At 38.3% G+C, this 23,659-nt stretch overlaps 1 protein-coding gene across 5 annotated transcripts in view; it reads left to right on the top strand.

Annotated features, from left to right (window-relative positions):
• pkp4 (plakophilin 4) overlaps positions 1 to 23,659 on the top strand; it is a 142,602-nt gene that overhangs the window by 66,309 nt on the left and 52,634 nt on the right. For 3 of the 5 annotated variants that reach the window (XM_041807008.1, XM_041807003.1, XM_041807005.1), the window contains 2 exons: positions 11,755 to 11,789; positions 23,317 to 23,448. In XM_041807008.1, coding sequence (XP_041662942.1) covers positions 11,755 to 11,789; positions 23,317 to 23,448 — 167 coding nt within the window. The remainder of the gene's footprint in view (positions 1 to 11,754; positions 11,790 to 23,316; positions 23,449 to 23,659) is intronic. The other 2 variants (XM_041807004.1, XM_041807007.1) reach the window with 2 other exon arrangements.

Here is a 23,659-nt window from a genome sequence, read left to right as displayed (position 1 = left end):
GGAAGCTGGGGAGGAGGAGGTTAAGGTTTTGCAGCAACAGCATGGTGCATCAGCATTAATGCAAACAGCGATTAGTGAGAAGTATGGCGTGTTTAAATACACCACAGTGTTTAGAAAAAGAGTTGTAAATTGGCCTTGGGAGCTGGGGGTGATAATTAGAATCAGCTGATCATGGTGTCATACATGAACTAACACTAGGCTTCATTAAGTTCACTAAGATGTCTTGAGTTAAAAGTGGGTGAATACACTTGCTAAAATGTGAGGTTTTGCAGTGTGATTAACAGTTGAAGATTGTATTTTATGAGTTTCAATGAGTCTGATTGATACAGTGCTGCAGTATTGACGTTTGACGTTAAGGGCCGTTACAGTTCATCTTCTCAAACAGACTGGTTTATTTTTTAACTTTATTTGGATAATGTATTCTGTAAACTAACCCTACCCCATGGTGCCATTTATTCTATTCAATATACATGATTATCATGTCTGCAGAAATCCATAACCCAGAATGTGTTGTTGGCAAGTTGTACACAGGTTATCACCTGAGTTTTCTGATCACAGGTTCACTTGTTTTCAGGTAGACCATGATATCCTCTGGTTATATCTGGATATGTGACATCTGTCTGAGCAGTAATGGCTTTCTGTCATCTCTTTGAGCTTTGTGATAATAAGCACTATACCCTTATACAATGCATTATTGTACTCAAGCCAGCATACCTGCAAAAAGCAACCACCTACTACCAGCATTCTGCAGCACTCAGGAACAAGAGTGTCCATTTCCCCTTTCTCCCTTTTTAGAGGGGGTGAGGGTCGCAGCTATAGAACAGCTTCGAGTGTTGTCAAAAATGTCCCAATAACAGCTCTCTGAAAATATACACAGCCACGCTATTTACTTTCATTTCCTCCTATTTAGTATCAGATCTCTGCTGTATTGTATATTCTACCATAGCACATGTTTGGAGAAAGTGACACACTTCCTTTCCTGTGTTTCCTGTGTTTGTCTGATTTACTAATGAGAAGCTTAGAAACAACCCAGAACCCACTCAGAGTGTGGCTTAATGACCAAGACATTTTTGTTTTTATTTTTGTTTTAAAGCCTTGCTTTCTTTATAATTGCATTTAGTTTTGTAAATGTGCTTAACAAGTGTGAGCAGAGTTACTTTAGAAATGTATTTTCACTAAATGTGACTATTTTAACCTTTGTTTTTGTTGTAAAGGAGGCGTGACCTTATTTTACTCTCTTTTTAGACATCTTATGTGTGTTTTGTATACAATACAAAATTTAAAGTCCTAGTAAAGTGATAAAAAAAAATCTTAGAGTAAGTAAATAAGTAAATTACTAAATTACTAAGTAAATTAATCATATATAGTCATGACAATACATTAAAAAGTAATAATAAAGCAATAATAAGGTATACTATTAACTAGTTTTAAAAGTTCTGTGACCCAAATTTTAATGATATGTATGTTATAAGCCCATAGTAAAAAATAAATTGCTCAAAAGTGCAAAAAAAAAAAAAAACGCAAGACACAAGCCAACATATTTTCCTACATACAGAGATGTCACAGCTGTATCCCTCAAAATTGTTATTGTATAAAAGTTGCACAAGATCATTTCAAACCGCACGCAGACTCAATCATTGGCGTGTTCTTATTTATAAATGTATTCTTGGTCTGCTCCCATCCTACCTTCTGACCTACATCAGTCAGAAGAACACAGGATCTTATAATCTTCGGTCTCAGGATCTTTTCTTATTGTCTGTCCCAAAAGTAAGAACTGAACTGGGAAAGAAAGCGTTCAGGTTTGCAGCTCCACAAGCTTAGAACGATCTACAAAAAGACCTGAAACTAAAAGAACTGGTTTCACTGAACACTTTTAAGACGATGTTGAGCGACTTGGAGTCGGACACATGCAGATGTTTTGACTGATGCACCTTATCCTTTACATGTGGGCAATCCAAGCAAAATTGTCTGTCTAAAATTGTGACTTTTCTTTGTTAATTTATTGAATTCTTGTTTTATGTGTTTCATGACTGCGTGTGTTGTGTATAACTGTTGAATGTGTTGCTGTCTTGGCCAGGACACTCTTGCAAAAGAGATTTTTAATCTCAATGAGGTTTTTTTCCTGGTTAAATAAAGGTTAAATAAAAAATGAAATAAACAAAACCACATAAAATATTTTGAATATGTTCATAACTTCATTTTTGAAATACACTTATTTGTATAAATGAAGTGTGCTCAATTTGCAAAAAGATCTTTTTCAAAAATAAAGTATTTACAGAAGTGCAATCGAATCTCTAAGGTACCAGATACTTTTGAGCATGCATGTGTTTGCAGAAGACCATGTTGAAACAATAATAAGTGCAACTTGTGACCTGCAAGAAAAGGATATTTCTAGAAGGAAGCAGTACTCTAGAACACATTGAATTTGTGATGTGTTATTGTTACTCCTTTAGTTTTATATGCGAAAAAAAAATTTTGCTCTATCTCATTTGGTTAGAATTCTACCCACAGTTAAAAATAGATATGCAGATGGGAGCGCCGGGGATCAATCATGAAAAATTAGGTTGTTACGGGTGTGTCAGTTGAATGAGCTGAAGCCACGCCCACTCACAAGAAATACGATCCTCTCCAATTTAAAAAATGTTTCTGATCAGAGCACAGCTGCCTGACTCTGTGCCAAAGCAGAGATAGAAGTTGGGGACTAAATTTACTGTTTTCTGGTACAAATCTCTCCGACCCGTAGGCTGATAAATTTGGAAAATGTACCTCACAATGAACAAAATCACAGCATGTAGCTGGCTGTTAGCTTTCAATGAAGGCAGTGACATCAGCTAACAACAGACTTTATAGACGTGAAGTGTTCGGTTATTTTGGTCATTGTAGCATTAGGGGGGTTGGGCAATTCCCCATAAAGTCTGGTGGTGGCATAGGCTCGGATTTTTGCCCTAACCAAATCAAACCAAGCCAGGAAAGAGGTGAACGATTTTCTAATGGTCTAAATCAAAAAATCCATAACGAATAGATCTCTTACAGCGAATATATTCCAACATATCCAGTCTGTTAACACACAAAGTTTGGATTTCACTTTACAGGGACTTTTATGGACAATTCTTCACTAGTCCATGTGGGTGTCTGTAAGTCATAGGCCTCAAAAGTTCAGCAGCTGTGCAGTTTTATCTCACACAAATGCAAACATTGATTACCACCAGATTTCAGGAAAAGGGGAGCAAATGTTTGCCTTTTTTACTTATCTTTAATAAACGTTAAATTCACAGTGTTTTGTACTGTTTGCTTTGCCCTTGGGATTAAAGCCACTTAATATGATCCAGTTTCCCTCTGCATCTGCGGTTTATTTTGTGGTTTGTGTTTTCAGTTCCTGCAGAGAAATCAATACTGTTTCCTTTTCAGTTAGACTTTGAGTTTGGATTTAATTACTTTGGATAGAAACTCTAACAGCTTTAAGTAGTTCAGTACTTTCCCTTCACTTTGCTTCACTGTTGCCACGAGATACCACTACTTTCTGTGTCATGGGTCTTAAGCACAGAAATGGCCTCTAACCTCTCAGATAAATAGCTTCAGCAAGAAGAAAAAAAACAATAATCTGGTCCTGCAGAAACTCCTATGTTATAAAATTTAAATTGCAGCTGAAACACATAATTCCATTGTTAAAGTGCATTAGTGCAGCCGCTTTTCCCTCTCTGTGGGACTGGTAGCCATCCACCACCTGCTAGGGACTCTGAAAGAAAACATGTAACACTGTTTTCACACCTTTTGTAAAGCCAGAGAAGGACAAATAAAATGGCTGTCAGTGGAAATTTGTGTTTGAATGGAGATTAGCTTTAACCATTGAGGTCACACTACTCGCTTCAATAGCTCAGCTGGACGATAGCAGAGGTGAAAGCGCACTGTAGGGTCTTGATGGGAGTCATTACATTTGACGACACCTCCAGAGCTGACCACCGCCTTCATTTCTCCAAGAACACAGAGGGGGTGGGTCATTTAACTTGACCTCCAGCAAAAACTACTAAAAGATGCAACCACCACCCAGCTCGAAGGGTTGATGGGATATAAAGTGTCCTGTCAGGTTAGGTCTACTGCAGCAGCAGTTTTACAATCACTTTAAACTGCCTTTCTCCTAGCCTGCCAGTCGGCATGCAGCAGGCATGGTGCATCATCGTTATGGTGGCCATTCTTCAACTTCATCCGCTGTGCTTCAGTGGAGCACAACTTACCCAACTTTCTCTTTTTAATTGCCTGTGTGCTCATTAAAATTCAGACAGCTATGCTTCTTAAAGCTCATTGAGTGTCACCTTAGATGGAAAAATAGCAGCATTTGCAACATCAGGTGCTTGATAGTAATGACTGGATAATAGTGGGTGTTTAAAAAGAAAGAGGTGCTGTGAGGTCTCCTGCTAGGCCTTTGCCATTTGTAATGAGCAGCCGTGGAAAAAGATGGCTCTGAGAAAGTGAGCGTCTTCCAGTTGGTTAGAAAGTATTTTAATAAGCACATGCATGGGTTGTAGTTATTAGGTGGCTATTAATATGGCATACGTCTGTCCCGCATGCTGCAGCAGTCATTTGTGGGACATGCATGATCACTGAAGTGTCCAAAAAAGAAACTAAAAAGTAGTGGCGTAAAGATCCAATTTCTCTAGCTCCAGTATCAATCTGATACCTGGGCTTTGGGTGTCTGCCATTAATGATTCTGATCCCATCCGATCCAGTTCCAGAGTTAAATTAAATACCCGACGATAGGGCAGGATATCATTTACATGTGTAGCAGCATCAGGTTTTCCTAACTCTGTAAAACTACTTCAAATAGAATAGAACAGTGAATCCCTGTTTAGCTGCACTGAACGTGAGAAGCAGATGCTTCTTTACCCGTGGCTTTTTCATGTACTAGTAGTTAGTAATGTCTGTCAGAATATCATGCATGTATGTGGACTAATAAAACATTTCCTTAATGGAGGTTGAAACCAAGTCACTGGTAAAATAATAGCTCCAGGTATTTGAAGTTTTACATTAATTAACTCAGCTGATAATTGTTCTTACTGCAGTGTTCATCAACTGGAGGCCCAGGGGCCACATCAGGCCCCCCATGGCTTCCCATCCAGCTCCCAGAGGAGTATTAAATTCAGACAATTTGAGAGGGCAAAATATGGCATGGTCTTGTTTTGCTCTCTTTCTTGAAGTTTAAATGAAACCTTTAACCTAGTGGCTCTTCAGACAAGAAGCACGCTAGTGTTTCTGTAATTTGGCACGGGAGACATACTTATTATTGTTATCTTGACTGAAGTTTTTAGCATCAATTTCACATATAAGGCTCTTTGAGAGTGAAATTTCCCCTCTGCAAATCTCCACAGAAGATCTGTTAGATCTTATGTGTTAGATTAACATCAAGCCCCTTGATAGACATCAAGAGGACTCCAGAAATGTGTAGCCAAAATATCTCAATTGCCCCCTTGTGGCTGGCTGCAGTATAGATAATAAGAGCTTAACGTTCCATTAATTTTGGAAGGAATTAATGCTGTTATGAGTATCTCTGCCCCCACAGCATCAGTCAAGAAAAAGCTGGCCCTTGTGAAAATGAAACTGATGATCCGTTATCAGTGTTAATTTGGTCGACTAAAACTATGACCAAAAATATTCGTCGACAGCTTTTTTTTTTCCATGACAAAAACTAGACTGAGACTAACAAAAATGGATCTGTGATGACTAGAATTGACAAAAAGTAAGTTTAGTTTTTGTCAAGATGACTAAAATGAGACTAGAATGTAATGTAGTTTTTGTCGGACATTCAAAATTCCATCATATTTCTCCGCTGTAGGTAAATCTGTCAACAAACAATGCATCTGTAGCTGTTCTGCCTCTCAGCTGTAGAAAGCAGGGACCCCAGGTTTAGCAGAGTGCAGAGAACACACTACCATGATTTGGTACCAGATTTAGGCAAGAGAATAAATGATTGGGGTAAAAGTAAAGACTAAAATGTGAGGACTTTTTATCGACTAAAACTAAGCAGGGTAGAAATGACTAAAATGGAACTAAAACTTCAAGACATTTTATCTAAAGACTAAGACTAAAAATAAAAATAACTGCCAAAATTAACACCGCCTGCTATACAGTATGCTCATGTAGATGCTATCATTACTTTCCTCCATGTTATGCATAATCTTGCAAAGCAGATGGAATCACCCGTTTCTGTGTTTCTCATGGCGAATCCATCTTGCAAAGCTCCCATCTTTTTTTGTGATAAAGTGTTTTATTGGTTTGTGGATCATACATTAGAGCATACTTGGCATAGGCTATACATTTTTTTTTTTGTGTCTGTATTCCTTCCCTCCCTCCCTCCCCCCTTACCCCATCCCGTATGTCAATGGGTCACAGTCTTGCTTCATTAGTGTGTGCTCGCAAAAGACAATAATACCTAAGTACAGGCAGATAATAACAATAGTGCATGTAAATTAGAACAGAAAAACAAAAAAAAGAAAACACAACAACAAAAAAGAACAGGTAAAACATACACAAAGCTCCCATCTTAACTTCAGGCATGGCGGAGTCGTGATGTGAGCAAGCAGCGACAAGAGGCCGGTGCAGTTATGGCGGAAGAGATTAGCGTGGATGCTGCCACAGCGCCAGTTTTATCAGAATGTGACAACATTTCTTCGCTAAAAGAAGAACAAAGAATAGCAGTGAGTTGTTTTCTTTTCAAAAACGACAAAAGTCGTGTACTGACATTACTACAGTCGCCATGGTTCACGTTATGCAGTTCTCTATGGAGTTTACTCCTCGTTAGCGGCTACGTCACATGTTTTGTTGCTCTGATTGGCCCATAAAGATGAGACAGACAGAACGTTCACCCAATCACCCTCTGTGTTTTTTTCAAAGGCTTTGCCCTTTCCCAAACACCGCCTAAGGATGATTCCCAAATGGATGTGTGAAACACATCCATCTGATGCTATGTTCCATCCTGGTTATGTTATGCACAGGTCAACTGCAAAATAAAAGGTTTGTTGACATGCAGTAACAAAAAGTCAAATAATTGTTTATGAAATTAAGGAAAATGCACTCAGACATGTTGCTTTTACTGTCCTGCATGTAAACATGCTGGCTGAATGGAATGCAGATAGAACTGAAGAAGCTGAAGAGAGACTCTCCATGGTCTGCACCACTCCCTGCTTTACAAATTAGCATTTAGTGAAATAATTACAGACCTCCTTTGCAAGTGAACTCCTCCTAATTAACGGCCCAAATGCAAAACGACAGTCTCCATTTCAGTTATGAGGCATGATGCAATAACAGGGAAAGCTTCTTCATCTAAGTTCTGCATATATGAGTTGTAAACTAGGGTTACATTGATGCATTGGTTGAACTTAGGTGATATCTGCCTTGTTGACAGACATTGGCCCTTTGGCAAACCTGGCGAAAGAAATCTCTTGTCAGCATTTTAAAAAATGAAACATGAAAAAAATCTCAGCAGTGTGCAAAATCTGAAGGCTCATTTATTCTCTATGAAAGAAGATCTGTGCATTTTAAACGTTACAGCTGTCATTGCCCCTCATACTTACATACGTCTGTTATGTTGGAGTGGACATTGAAAAATGAATCCACTAGAGGGCGCTGGCTCTCAAGGAGCTACACAACTACTTTGATGCTCCTCTGTCCATCCAGTACACTGAAGAAAGAACGGTCTGTCCTCTGACAGAAAACTTGATTTCGTGCCTCCTTTTGATTCTTCTTTGTTGTGTTTTGCTACTGTAGGTTGAACTGTTGGCTAGATTGCTCAACACTGCCCCCATGATTGGCCATGGTATTGCATTGTCTGTCTGAATATGTAAGCTTGCGCGGAACACAAAGGGATGAATATTAAAGCACCCTTGAAAGAGAGGGGACTACTGGCTGCAGTTCAAACACATTACATAAAGATATACAGACTCAAAGAATGACAGAAGATTCAAGACAAGATTTTAAAAACGGTAATAACTGAGCCAAAATTGCCCTTTTGCTATTTGACATTTTAAAACGTCAGTATCAGCCCTGTCACAATCTGTGCATCTCTTTTACAAACAGTCGCTCTGTTTAAAAAAGTAAAACAAAAGAGAACACTCCAGGTTCTCTTGGGAAAATTTCCCAGCATCGCAGTTTTAAATTGCATACAACTCAAGCCTCTAACACAGGAGTGTCAAACTCAGTCACAGCAGGGGCCGAATTCTGAATTTGGGCCTAACTTCAGGTCCGAACAGGGTTAACATTTAACCACTAACTGTCAGCCTCATCATCACTGATGAAAATGAGGCTGACATTTAACCACTAACTGTCAGCCTCATTTCATTGATGAATTATTGGGGGAGGGGGGGAACAGCACTAAGAATAAATGATTTTGAGGTTTTAAAAAATCAAAATGACTAGTCTAAAGGTTAAAATTCAGAGACAAAAAGTCAAACTTATTGTTTAAAAGGTAAAAAAAAAATTGAAGTGAACATAAAGTTTTGAAAAATTAAACATATGAGATAGAAACTTAAAACCCTGATTTTTAAGTCATAATATAAAATAACAATCCAGATCACAAGTTTTAAAGGTCACAATTTAAAATAGAATTCATAAACCATGAGATTAAAAGGTCATAATATAAGATAAAATTCAAAATCCTGAGTTTTAAAAGTCAGATTATAAAATAAAAGTCAAAACCATGAGTCTAAAAGGTAAAAAAACTGAAATTTCAAAATCTTGAGGTTTATAAGTCAAAATATGAGATAGATTTGAAATTGTGAGTTTTAAAGGTCAAAATATGAGACAAAATATTTAAATTTTAGTCTAAAATGTCAAATTGTTGGATTAAAAGTCAAAATCAGGGGTTGAAAAGATAAAAACATGAGATAAAATTTAAAAGTATGAGTTGAAAAGGTGAAGATATGACTTTAAACTATGAATTGTGAATCTTAAAGGTTGAAATATGAGATTAAAAAGTCAAAATTCTGAATTGAAATATGAAAATATGAAATTAAAAACAAAAATGTATTTCCCCATGCTCCTGACTTTAAATCCAATTATTTCTACTCTTTACTTTTTTAATTGTATGACTTAACAAAGATATTTTAAACCATCATGGTAAAGTTTACATTTTTATTCTGCAGTAAATCTGCAGACCTCAGACTGGTAGGCGTGTTATAATAAAAATATGATATGACCTTGTGGGCCGGGTATAACTGTACCACAACTGGATTTAGGCCCCGGGCCTTGAGTTTGGCACCCTGCTCCAACATGTGAATGGCGTCCATCAAACCTGAACCCAAGCTTTCTTTGGAAGGATTTTTGCATTAACGCAGCTATAGATATGGCACAGCAGACTTGATTTCTCTAGTCTCTACCATGATAAACTGGCAGGAATTAAAATCCGTCCCACAGTCTGCTCCTCCATATGGTGAGATGGGACACTTCCAGCACTTTAGGGTTCACCAGTAAAATGCAAGCTGACTGAGAGAGCAGATTTCCTGCTGCCACAAGCACCCATTCCTGTTATTTTGTTAAAAGATACTTCACGTCCCTAACAGAATAAATGTCTTCTAACAATATCTGCAACCAAAATGGAAAAAACAGAAGAAAACCATCAACCAGTGTATGATAGGAGTCTTTGCCATTCTGGATCTGTGCTATTATTAGAGTCCTTGTCTGCACTTTGTATTCAGTCTGATCCATCATTGATCACAGATCATTGATCAGTCTGACTGTATTGTGATCTCTTCTGTCGTTATTGCTTGGGTCTCTTAGAATTGCGTCTAACTATAATTGCTCTGTGGTTGAGCTGTTATTCTCCCACATGATTCTCAGGGGACTGAGTGTCTCTGCTGGAATTTACAATGGCACGTATGTTATACAGAGTGTGATCTTGCGCTTTCAATTTCAGCTCCCATAAAGGCAAGGCAAGTTTATTTGTATAGCACATTTCAGCAACAAAGCAATTCAAAGTGCATCACACAGGACATTAAAATACATTAACAAAGGGAAAAAAGAAACAAAATGGAAAAATTTTAAACAAAACATGTAAAAGGTGATTAAAAACAGCAAATAAGATCCACAAAAGATAAAAACCTGGGTTCCTCTCAACCTTGGTCCGTAGACCAAATTCTGTCCCAGACAGTTTCACATTTCTGGCCAATACTGGATCCTTATCCAAGCTCCAAGCTCTTAACTTAAAATAATTTAAAAGAAGAATGTAAAAGGTGATAAAAACAGCACATAAAACCCAAAAAAGATAAAGAGGCATTAAAACACATGGCATTTTTTATAAGGTCTCTACAGATGACCTCAAGCAGCAGCAGAAACTCGAGCCAAGTGATGGTTTCTGTTTTAAAGGCCATGGCCATAAAGGCCATTTTTTAGCTGTTTATGACTATGCCAAGTGCAAAATTAAAAACATTCTTACAGTTTTGCAGCAGTTTAGCACATTAATCTCTGATCTTACCCGTGTTTCCTCAGCTGATATCCACCCAGCCTCGTTCATTGTGACAGGAATCCGTCTTCTTTTAGAGATCTGGCTCAGCTCAGTAGAGCTTGTTGTTTGACTTCCACACAACTCAACAAAATTAGGATTTTTTTACATGGTAAAGGGGTTTGGTTAGCCTCTAAGCTCAGTTTGACTCTCCTCGGGACTCTTCGTCTGGCTAGAAAACACTATATGCTAGGAGGCCTGCATGAGTGAGTTATTTGTGATATTAAACGCCTCCAAGCCAGGTAAATCAAACACATTTTTGTGTACTTTGAAGTAGGGCTGGGCAATTAATTGCAAATTAGATTAAATCGCAATATGGCCTGCTGCAATTTTCAAATCGCAGAAGGTGCAATATTTCTTTAACCTGAAATTTTCTTCTAAATACCAGTTTAGAACTTTTTTTTGCAGCACAGGTGTTTTGCATAACATATCGTGTAATCATTGTAGTGCCATATTTTTAGAAAAGTGTCCAAAAAAATTCAATTTTCTTCATTTTTGTTTTTTTTTCTTAATACATAGTAGAATTATATTAAAAATGTCATTCCCTGCAATACAACAGTTCACATATAATTTGCAAAATGTGTAAAAAAAACCCATCACATTTTGATATTTTTTAACAAATTGTTCTGCCTAGTTCAACTGAATATTGTGTTGTTATATAGTAAAGAATGAATTATTGCTTGGTTTTGTTATAAAATGCATGGCATGAGGAACTTAAGAATTAATCGCATATTAAATGACAATCGCAATTAGATTATTTTCCCAAATGGTTCAGCCCTACTTTGAAGTGTAGGGATCATACTAAATGCATGTAGGCGTTATCTGATGATGATTGCAGTGTACAGATCTGTTTAGGTACTAACTTTACTTTTTTCCCAATGCCTGTCCCCCAACAGACATTTGGGATCATGTATCTTTAGTTTAGCATGTTAAAGGAGAAAAACAGCCTCCAGTCCTTCACTTGGTTGTTTTGGCATTGCCGATGGGTCTTCAAAAATACTAGCTGTCACCAGTGACAAGTGTGGACTCTGCATCAGTGTTGTAAACATCAAATCTGCACTCAGGAGCTTTGCTCCAACCCTCTAGTTGTTGCATCTCAAACAAAGTGTTTATAGCTTTGTGACCCTGTTGTGAAAGCCCAAGGAAAGAGAACATGGGGCTCCAAGGTGTCTCTTCCACATGATTTCACTCTCTGTCACTGGCTTTTATTGTGCTGTGTCTGATTGTTGTACATGTGTTCACTAATCCCTTTCGTTTTTTCCCCACAGCTCGTCTGAGAAGTCCCTGCCGTGGAGGAATGCAGGTATGCTTACTTCAAACTCTATTATGATAGTATATTTACACGTACGCCTATAAAAGGCGTGCCTTTCTCAAGTTTACCATGTATATATGCAGATCATCCATGAAACTCTCTTACATTGGCAGCAATCATACCTCCACTTCATTTGTACTTTGTGTGGCAAACTTATTTTTCTGTCTATAACAATGGGGCTCTCCATGCTAAATAAACCTAACAGAGAAATGTGCAGCCTACAGTAATGTAGGTCTGTATTTCAGTAAGCAGTGTGATGATTTAACAAACATTTTGAATGCATATTAGCCATAACTCTTGGTTTTTGTTTTACCATGTCTTACACAATTATCTTTGCACCTTGTTTCTCTGAGACCAAATTTACCTCCAGAGAAAGCTCCCAGATAATCCAGAAAAGTTTTTTCCACCACAAATTGCAACTGGTTAATCTGGTTATAGCTAGCTGCTATACATAAAATCATTTTTCTTCATACTAATTATACAGAGGCAAATATTGGTGTCCCCTGCACATCATTTCACATCACATTACAACATATCAGGATGAGAGACATGCACACACTAGGCCTGATCGATTGACTGGGAAAAAACAGACATTGTGAAATTTTATGTTTATGTACAGTGCTTAACAAATTTATTAGACCACCTGTCATATTTGTCTCAAAGACCATCCAGCATCATGAAGTGCTTTAATGCGGACTCTTTCATTTTCAGTGAGCTCTCCATGTTTTACCATTTTGAACAGGAATGAGGGATTTCAAACTGAATTCACCCAAATTTGAGCCGGCTCAGTGGGCTTCTCTGAGAAGTCAGAAATTAATCAAGCATAACATTCAAGCGCTAAAACTTATTTTTCTGTTCAGGAATGCAAGTAAATAACTATCATTTGACATATTAACCAAGAAATATTAATGTGCTTTACTATTTTTCAGTTTTTTTGTAAATCAGTAAATTTGAAAATTCATGAATAACAATAATACTTATATTTTAGCATTAAAAATATCATTTGGGTTAAAGAGCTTCTACATATTGGTGTATTAACCATTGCAGAAACATAAAAAATGATTTTGGTAATTACCAATGCTGTTAATTAAGGGCAGCTGTGACATAAACCTTACTTTGGTTAGGGTTAGGGTGGTCTAATACATTTGTTAAGCACTGTATATTGCAATTTTTCTCAAAAAAAAAAAAATTTGCCATGCTATTTTGCTTTTAACAGTGTATGGAAAGTTCTGAAATGTTTCTTTGTTATGTTTGCTATTGCCTACTCAAAACTCATCAATCCTGCATGCAGCTGAAGGCCAAGACCCTGCAGTCTAGGCCACCATTCAGGCCAAAACCATGCAGTCTAGGCCACATTCAGGCCAAAACCATGCAGTCTAGGCCACCATTCAGATTCACAGCTGTGATTACATTAGTCCATTATCTGTGCTGATGAACACTGGACCCGTTTCTGACATGTTTATGACATGTGAGCGTCTTTAGACCTTATTCAAGAAGCTCTCCTATGTGATCATGTGGAATAAAGCTCGTTTGGAGGCAGGAACATTTTAACTCCTTGTTGTCGGTGTTTTGAACTGTAAGGCTGAGATAAGGCTCCATAGTTGTGAAGAAGTTGATCACATTTGCCCGCTGCTGGGCCATCTTCTCTCTGACATGTACGACTCTGGCAGGGAGTTTTCAGAAGAATATTCACGCCCAGGCAAATCACGTATCCTGGGTGGAGTCTTTAAGAGATTTTTAAATCCTGGCTTTTCAACAACACTGGGCTCATGTCTTTAGCGATGTGTTCCTGCCGCCGTTACCTCTGCATCATCTTGCTTCATATTTTAACGATTACTGCTTTTAGTTCGACCTTTTCCTTTTTAAAGCTGAACCACTGCCAGATGTCAGATCCAGCGCTGTTTCTCGTTGTCTGTCTATAAACGCCGCTAACTCACCGCTAACTTGCCACGCTGCTCTGTTTACTTCCCACACTCCCCCATGCTTCTCCCCCCCTGCTGATACAAAAATGTGCATGTGCTCTGCTGTAAGAGAGATACGTTCAGGGACAATGGGAGAAGTGAAACTCCATCTAGAAATGCATGCTGATGGCTCAAAGCTTCCACATAATTTATACTTGATGTTCGCAATATAGTCATTTTATACATCGAGCGTGGCAAAAGCTACGATACATGGCGAATTCTTCAGGTTATGTAACCATCACTGGTCCTGTAATGTTTCTATTGTAAAGTGCACATTGCATTCATGACTGACCCTCCAGCCCTAGCACACACACACACAGCACTGGCCCTACCATCTCATCTATCACCTCCAATGCCAGCACCAAGGTGGGATCAATCCATCCATCTATTATGCTTCTGTGACATTCGTAGTGAAGGCGAGACATCACAGGGGCAAAAATACTGCACCTTAAACTGGCAGCCTGAGTAGGGCTCCTGATGACACCTTAAGTGATCCATGGACGACTGTAGACGGAGGACAGAGGTCAATAACCACATCTACACATAAATACTCAGATGCTTACATACTCTTAGTTAATGTTATGAGGTCTACTGTCAATGATTCTTGGACTTGGCTGTCGGTTCAGTGTCAAAATGATGAAAAAGCTGCATTCACAACATAAGTGAAGCTTTAATGTTCTGCTAGAGTGGCTTTGCATTCTAATTTAGTTCTGCCTGAGTGGACTCGTGTGTCTGCAGGATTAGTTAAGTGTTTATATGTCGTGCATTAAAGATATGTTTCACATTTCCACCATCGCTGCTAACATGAGCCCTCACCAGACTTACAGTAATGAACAGCCTGAAGCACTTTATTCTTTTAATGGTTATCTGAGCTTTTAGCCCTCTATCTCTCACACACATCAGTATCAGTGAAGAATCTCTGTCAAACCTCTGTGCTCTGTGTTTGTTCACTCCACATACTTGAAGGTTTTACAGCAGAGAACAGATAATGAATTGAATCTACCAATGTATTTCATGGCTTATTAATTGCACAGTAAAACTTGGCGTTTTTCTGAAATGGTCATTAATCTTTTATTGTCGATCCTGACAGAAAAGCCCATGGGGGGGTTTGAGTTGTACATATGCACTGGGAATATTAATACTACACATTTTCTCATTGGCTACCAGCTCTCCATTTCCTTGCTGAGTGTATTTCATTAGGAACACAGCCTGGGACTAATCACAATCATTGTTGTTGCTTGGTATTGATTTCTCGTTGTACTGTAAATGATAAATGATAGTCAGATGAGGCAGTGTAGTTTTTCCAGTCCGAACGAATTAAAGACTAGCTGTGTGGCGCAGAGCCTAATGAGAAGCGTTTGTCTGTGAGGCTTATTGGCCTCACGAGCCACCTTACTTCAACTCTGTCTGAGAGTTTGTGATTGACTGTGGAAACAAGCCTTCTAGCCTTGGGAAATGTCAGTGCAGTCGCAGCTCAAATCCAGTGAGAGGAAAAGACAGAACACCTCAGAATGAAGTTTCTGTCCTCTCTTGTTTTGTTCATCCTCAGACTCATACTCTGCCATTATCCTGTCAGGTTTACATGCTGATAAAGACCCTGTTCCGGCTGAATATCTACATTTTCAGCATTTGCAACAATAACACTGCTCAACAAAAATATTCAGCCTGGTTAGATAGATATTTAACAGTGAACTTGTGGCGCTTTTCCAGTACATGGCACAGCTCGGCTCGACTTGGTTTGACTCGGCAGGGGATTTGCTTTTTCCACCACAACCTAGCTATTGAGGGTGAGTCTAGAGCTGATGACACGTTGTTTTGAGCCCTCCTCGATCTCCCTACAACAGGGCTGTCAAACTCAAACACAGCAGGGGCCGAAAAAAAAAATTGAAACAAATCTAATAGAAACGTTTAAATGTATTAAAAAGAAAGTCCAAATCATGAGTTTAAAAAGTCAAAATATGAAGTAAAATGCGTAATCATGAAATTAAGTCAAAATATGATTCACATTTTTTAATTGTGTCTAAAAAGTCAAAATTATGGGATTAAAAAGTCAAAGTTAGAAGTTGAAAATATAAGATAAAATACAAAATAACTAGTTAAAAATTTCAAATGTGAGTTAAAATTTTAAATGATGAATCCAGAAGCTCAAAATATAATATAAGAAGTCAAAATTCTGAGTTGAAATGCTCAATGTATGAAATAAAGAGTCAAAATCCTAAGTTTGAGTCCTAATTGTGAGATGCAAAATTGAAAATGTAAAATTAAAACACAAATTTATTTCTTTTCCCACATTCCTGACTTCTTATCTAAATATTTTCACCCCTTTTTTTCAGATTTTTTGACTTAACAAGGATATCTTAAATCATCAAGGATAAGTTCACATTTTTATACTTGAGGAAATCTGCAGACCTCAGACTGATGGGCCAGTTAGAACAGAAACATGATATAATCTTGGGGGCCAGATTTAACTGTTTGTTGGGCCGGATTTGGCCCCCAGGACTTGAGTTTGACACCCCTGCTCTACAATGACTGATCTGATTGACTTTACATTGTTTTAAAGCAAAAATCAAACTGTAGACTGACAGCGCTGCACGCCGCTCTTTTCACATTTTCTCTCTCACCGTCTCTCACTCTTTCCACCATCAATAATTATAATAATTCTCACTTATCATCAAGAGGAAAGAATTTTCCTGCATATAAGTTAAAGAGCAGTCTTCTGATTGTTGATTTATTTCTCTCTAGAGAGCAGAAAATGAACACAATCATATTTTTGGACCGGGCGTTGAGAATGGTATGCCTTACTAACAGCAGGTAATAAATTAAAGACTGACTCTATCATGGGCTAAATGTTTTGAACATCTCCAGCATTTTATTTTTTAAAAAGTCTAAAATTTATTGGTCTATCAGAAGGGGAAAGAATCAAACTTTTGTTAATAGTAGGTGCAGAGAAAGTTGCAATCCTGGATCTGTGCCTGGTCCTTCCTGATCTCACTCGTCAGTATGAGAAGCCGTGTGCAGCTATTGGACCGTAGTTTTGGGGCTGAGAAATTAATCGAAAATTAGATTAAATAGCAATATGACCTGCTGCAATTTTCAAATTGCAGAAGGTGCAGTTTTTCTTTGACATGAAATTTGTGTCATATTAGCAGTTTTAAACTTTTTTTTGCAGCAGAGATGTCATGCATGACATATCATTTTAGCATTTAAGTGCAAATTTTTTTCAGAAGAATGTATAAAAAATCCTACATTCATTTTTGTACATTTTTCTTGTTAAATATGAGAGTGACAAAAACCCTTAAATGTAACAATTCATATCCAATTTGCAATACGACTAAGTATAATGAGAATTAGATATTCCTAAAGAATTGTTCAACCCTAGTTTAGGAATAAAAAGAGAGTTAAGAAATATTCACATATCAAATCGCAATATTGGAGAAAAATTGCAAGTAGATTATTTCCCAAAATCTTTTGTTCCTACGTTTATGCACAAAATCTGGAGTTTTGTTCTTGTGTGATAAATGTTTAAGTTCTACTGTGAATGCTGGCATTAGACCATCACTTAAACGGAGAGACAGCTGAAGCAGAGGCAGGGATAAAACGTATCTCCTCGTCTCTCAGTGGGGTGAAAAATTATCATGGGGCGGTATCAGTAGCAGACGGGGTAAAATCGCACCCTGCGAACCACTTTGACATCAGCATGGCACTTGGAGGTAGGGCTTCATCGCTTTGGCTAGCTCATGAGCAGTGCCCATGAGCACGGCTCAGCTCGTGGAAAAGCCCCATGAGACTTAAATTTTAGTTCAATATGTGATAGAAAAGCTACAAAATAAACAACATTGGGAAGTGAAATACAAAAGCCTTTTTCCAGGCCAGTTTTCCTCATAGTCTGGGTGAAGAATTAATGATTTCTTGTTATTCTTATTTGTCTCCAGTTTCTCGATTCCCAGCAGACCCAGAATGATAAGGCTGTTAGTTTTATATCATTAAGAGTTTATCTTTTCCCCACCTTTCATCCTCACCCTCCCCAAGATTATCTTTATAATCCAGATTTAATTTTGATTAGTCTGAACAATCTTGGCCACTCTCCACCATGTGACTTCAAGTTCAATTTCTCCATGATTGAGGTGGATGGGAAAATGTTGAACTGAAGGGAAAGAGGCCAGATTTTGTTGTAGATAATGTGTCAAAATCTTTGTGAAATGAACATAATATTTTTAACAGACCACCAGGGACTGAAAGGTTGGGATTGAAAGTGCTCTCTGAGTCCAGGATATGATTAATGAGATAAAACTGTGTAGATCTCTTGATTGTGAAATTTGGCAGCGTCATTCTGTTGTTTTATCCAAAGCATTTTTAAAAGGAGAGATGATATTTGAAGAGTGCATAGGAGGCTGTGGACAGTAGGAGTTGCCAAAGCAGTGATCACAAATGGAGGTTTGCTTTAATTTGAAGTCTTGTGAATGGTTCCAGGACTATCTGTCACAGCGACAACAGTGTGTTGTTTTAGGAAAGGAATGTTCTACATTTCTACCTTTGTCAAAGGGAATTACACGAGGCTAAATACAAGGATCAGTTTGGCTTACATTATATATCAACAACCAGAGGTGTAAAAAAAAGTACTCAACTATTTTACTCAAGTAAAAGTACAGTTACTCTGGTGAACATGTACTTAAGTTGAAGAAACAGTCTATAAATCTACGGATCAAGTATTTAATTTAAAGTTTTCTTTAAGTACTAAGTGCTGAATAGATGCTGTGGAGTTGTACAGTAACTCAGTGAATAACTTCGCTCATGGTGTAAATGAATTAAACATCAAAAACAACAACAATTTACCGGAAACGTAGCAGGGATGACTGCTCAGCAGGCAACATCCAAACACAACTAAACACATAAAACACATCTAAACAGTCAACTTCAAAATGTCTAGCCCTGGATGTGAAGTAGAATCATTGTCCTCTGTGCTATGGTGTAGTCAACAGATGTGGAAAAAATACAAGAGCATCATACTCAAGTAAAATTTCAGTTACTCTGGTTAAAACTTACCTAAGTAGAAGTAAAAGTACTGATTCCAAAATGGATGCAAAATAAGTACAAGTACCCTAAAACACCACTCAAACAGTAATTTGAGTAAATGTGATGACTTTCCACTCATGTCAACAGTATTCCATCTGCTATTAAAAATTGTAGCATCCGTCTTTATGCTGACGATACAGTTTTGTATTGCTTTGCCAACACTCTACACTCAGCCACTGAGATCCTCCAGCAAGCCTTTGATCTACTGCAACATTGCTCTTAAACCAGGGATGCCCAAACTTTTTCCACAGAGTGCCACAGACAGAAATATATTAGGATGGTGGGGCCGTTTTCATATCATTCATGTGGATTTCAAAGTTAGTAAGACAAATTCAGTGTCAGTTAATACATGCTTAGAGATTGGGTATGCCTAGATGTTAGTTAATGGCTAACAGGGCAAATTGAAAATCATTTTCAGGATATTTTGGGGAGTCAGTCAGATTTTCGGGGGGCCCTGTTTAGCCTTGGCTACCACTGGCTCCGCCCCTGAAAAGTTATTGTGCTGCTATTTGCTCTGATAATCCATCAGGACATTATTAATGAAGGTATCATTTTGTCAAAATGTTTGTTTACGAATTTAACTTGGTAGCACTGCCTTGTGCTGAAAACAAGAAATAGGCTACGTTACCGTTAAGCACAAGCTTCATGTTTTAATGTGGGCCATATTTACTTTTATCTCTAAAATTTGCTGCAGGCCAATCAAAAATGGGCCACAGGCCACATTTGGCCCCTGGACCATAGTTTGGACACCCTTGTCTTAACCCTTACAAATTCAAATTTATGCTATTTTCCAAAACTAGTACCCGTGCTGACAACCTGCATTCACATCACCACTTTGACAGGACAAACTATTGAAAGTGGTTTTGAGTATAAATATTTTGTCATTCAGTTTGACCAAAAACTCACATTCTAATGCCACATTGATACACTCGCCAACAAGCTAAATCCAAAAATTGGATTCCTCTACAGAAGCAAATCTCGCTCCACGGTGCTCAGCAAAAACATAATTTGAGCTGTATTTTATCCATCCTAGACTGAGGTGGCGTTATTGGCTGGAATGCCTCTGCTTCCACTCTTGCTCCCCTAAATTCAGTTCATCACTCGGCCCTCAGATTTATCACTGGGGACAGATATTCTGCTCATCATTGCATTTTATATTAAAAAGTGAGCTGAGCACCTGTAACTGTCAGACAAGAAAGTCACTGGTTTTTATTTATAAAGCCTTGTTTGCATCGTACATCACATCTTTGTTAAATCAGCCTCATAATCAATACTCAACACAATCTAGTGATTGGTTGATGCTCAAAATTTCACAAACACTTCATCTGGAAAAACTCCTCTTGACATCATAGAAAATTACAGGATGATCTCAATGGTTCCTTGAGATTTAAATAAAGGTTGAATGAATTAATTCATAATGACGAGGATAAACAGACAATTTGATTTCCGATAAAAGCAAAGCCTCTCAGTTTGAGTTCAGTGTCCATCCCTATAGGTCATGTCATCATCTACAAAGTCCACATTATTTAATTATTAATGTGCATGTGGGAGCATGAATTTTTACCAGAATTCTCAGCCATACTCTGATAATTCAAGCCTGCTATGTTTCATCTTCAGCGTGTTGAGAAAAAGGCCTCCCTCTGTCTTCATTTCTTTTCATCTCCCTCTCTTCCTGCTCCTCCTCTGCTCTTTCTTTCTGGCACGTCATTTATCAAACGGGGTCAAGGCCCAGTATAAAAACCCTGTGGTCTGAAACGACATGCTGAGTGCCAGACGCAGAGTCACTGCCAGGATGGAAGGAGGGGAAAAAAAGACTTGCTCGGTTATGTCATTATTAAGACTCAAAGGACACAGAAATGCCTTTTGATTTGACTCAGGAAGTTCCCTTTACTCTATATACAACATAACCTTTTGATAAGTTGGCAGCAGTGGCATTAATATCCTGGGAGGCTGAAGTTTGTTACACATTGTTCCAGTGTCACAATTCCATCTCTTGTCCTTTTTTCTAATCAGCAGCAGGGGCGTAGGTAGGGATTTTGGTTCCCCAGAAAGAATACCCCCCCCCCCAACTGATTTTTTTTTTTTACAAATAAATGTAAATTTTTATGTATCTCTGAAGAATCATTTTCCCATTTATGAGCAATATTTTTACTGTGGTTAAACTGAATTTACTTGCATTATTTCACAGCACTGGTCTATACCATTGGGATATTTTTAAGGGAGGAGCACAGGCCCCCCAGTATTTATTATACTCTATTTGATACACATTTCAGTCTGTTGACCCATTCATTTTGTTGCTTTTAATTCAATAAAGACAGTAATTACTAAGAAAAAATAGGTAAAAACTCACTTTTCATTGCAGGCCAATCAGTATCCTTTCCCCCCTGTGCTACCCCCCCTGATCAGCAGCATTGGTATTTTAGATAGTTGCCTATTTTAACATTCATTAATTTGTTATTGAGCTTGATGTGGCAGAAAGGGTTAAGACAGAGTTTCTAGAAGTGCAAAAATATGGATGAAATGCACCTTTCAGCAGCTGAAATATCTCACGGTAATCAGTTTTTACACTGTCATGATCACATTGGGAAATTCATTTTACAAAACAGATTAAAAAAAAACAAGAAAATCACTGTCGTGGAAAGACTGCTCTTAAATATTACGACTTCCATAAAATCACTGATAAAAATGTCAAAAATACACATAAAATGTTATACTTGGAAATATTGTTTTTATTCTTATTTTGTTTTGCCCCATGAAAAATTGTATTGATCTATGAATGCACAGAGGCACATTTTGTACATTTTTAACCTTTTTTTCCTCATAAAGAGTAAGCAAACACCTGCATTTTTCTCCCTCTGGTCTCTGCTGCAGCCTGATGCAGCTGCAAAATCCATCCCTCTGGCCACCAGCGCAGTCATTTCACATAGTTATTGACCCAGAAGAAGCACAGGTCGGATTTTGATTCCCTGCCTCTGCTTTTATTCCCACAAAACTTTGTCCAACCTGCCGTATCAGACTAGGAAGTGTGTTATTGCCAACTGACTCGGATATCAAGCTCTGTATTTTTGAGGGAGAGTATGCAGCAAAAGAATGACTGCAGATGCTCAAGCAGAGATTAGAAACACAATGTTCCTATTTAATTTGGCAGACGTTTTTGTAACACACATATTTGAGTGTGGGTATTAAGGGAACTGTTGTGTGTTCAGTAGATATAGGTTAGATGAGGTGCTCTGTAATGAGTGCATACAGCCAAGAAAAAAAACAAAAAGAAAGCCAAGGGCCGGTTTACCTCTGTGCAGAGGTGGAGTAATTTCTGGGGCAGTAACAGGCACTCTGGTGTGGGAGAAGTTAGGTAAGAAAGGAAAACAGCATGGAAAAATACTGGAATTGGGCTTTGTGGAACAGAATGACAGGCTGTCTTTCAGATACCAACTTGAATGTCATGCAAGATAAAAAGTCCTGAAGTAAAACCAGCATCATCTTTGCATCATCATTTCTGTCTTCTGTTTTAAAAAGTATGTGTAATTATTTTTCTTATTTTTTATTTGAAGAGGTGTTAGATAGCTGGTTGTTAGTGGTACGGTGCATTTCTGATGTATACGTTTATCTAAAGACGGTCTAAAAAACAAGACAACAAGCAGAATCATGATACCCTAGAGGTGTTTTTAATGCTTCAATCTTCTGACTTTATTTTTTTAACCATTTTGAGTGCTTGGATCATTTATGTACCAGCTTTTTGTCTCAGGTTTTCCACCACTTTTGCACACAGCTTAGCTTCCCTCATCATAGATATTTTGTTGCTTCACTTACTATCAACAAATGCACATAAAGGGTTGCAAAATTCCCTCCTGAGATCCATGCTTTTATTTGGAATGTATTTTGCAGGTTGTTAAGCTTTCCCAGACACTGGGCCTGTGATTCAAACCAGTGTGAATGTCTACAGACTGATTCAACAGGTCAGCCTGGGCTAAAAGGCAGCTTCTTCATGGGTTTCAGCTCTCAGTCAGACCCTGGCAGCCACTGTTTGCCTCCCTGTTCCCCTCCACTTGCTGCCCATTGTTCTAGTGATTGCAGAGCAACACATCGACACTGGTCACGCTTAACTAGATTGTGATTATGGGGACACAATGTGCGCGGGAGCATTAGAGGGCTAATTCCAAGTCCTTTTTGCCACACTGGTTGTTGTCATGCATGAGGGGAGGTGGATGAAGGGAAATGTAGAGCAGCTGAACTATTTGGAGCACGGCTGTATGGCAGTTAAAGTGACATGCTGGTCAATTTGATTGCCTTACAGAATTAGTAAGGCAGTCAAATTTAATGACTCCAACTGTACACAAGCAGGAAACTAGTGCTGCAGAAATGATCATCTGTTGATGTTTATTCTCAATTCCAAAAATTGTTTACTGCTATTACAGCAATTCTTTCCAAAGCTAAAAGTCTGTAATTGTTTCCAGACTCATAGCTTCTTGTCTGTGTCCTCCCAGATGCCTCCGCCTCAGGGGACACCAAGTCTCGGCTGACTGACAGCACCCAGTCGCCAAGCTACCGCATCAGGACTGAGTCGGAGCAGGTGTCTCTGTACTCCCCGGAGCAGGCCTCCCTCCATGAAAGTGAGGGTCTGTTATTGCCTTCTGTCCATCCTCTGCTGCCCTCTTTTTTAACACGCTTCTCTGTTTTCTGACCTCAGCGCTGTCACAATAAATTTATAAAGCCAATCTTCAACCACAAATCTTTTCCTTTAATGATGCTCAAAGCCTGTTTCATCTTGCACCTTTGTCTTCTCCATACTGATACCTGACAGTTGAAGTGTCACTGATAACAGCTGAC

This window comes from Cheilinus undulatus, linkage group 15 (genome assembly GCF_018320785.1).
Source record: "Cheilinus undulatus linkage group 15, ASM1832078v1, whole genome shotgun sequence".
In the NCBI taxonomy this organism is placed as follows: Eukaryota; Metazoa; Chordata; class Actinopteri; order Labriformes; family Labridae; genus Cheilinus; species Cheilinus undulatus.
The sequence above is the reverse complement of the archived record's forward strand: the minus strand, read 5'-3'. Positions and strand labels throughout refer to the sequence as shown.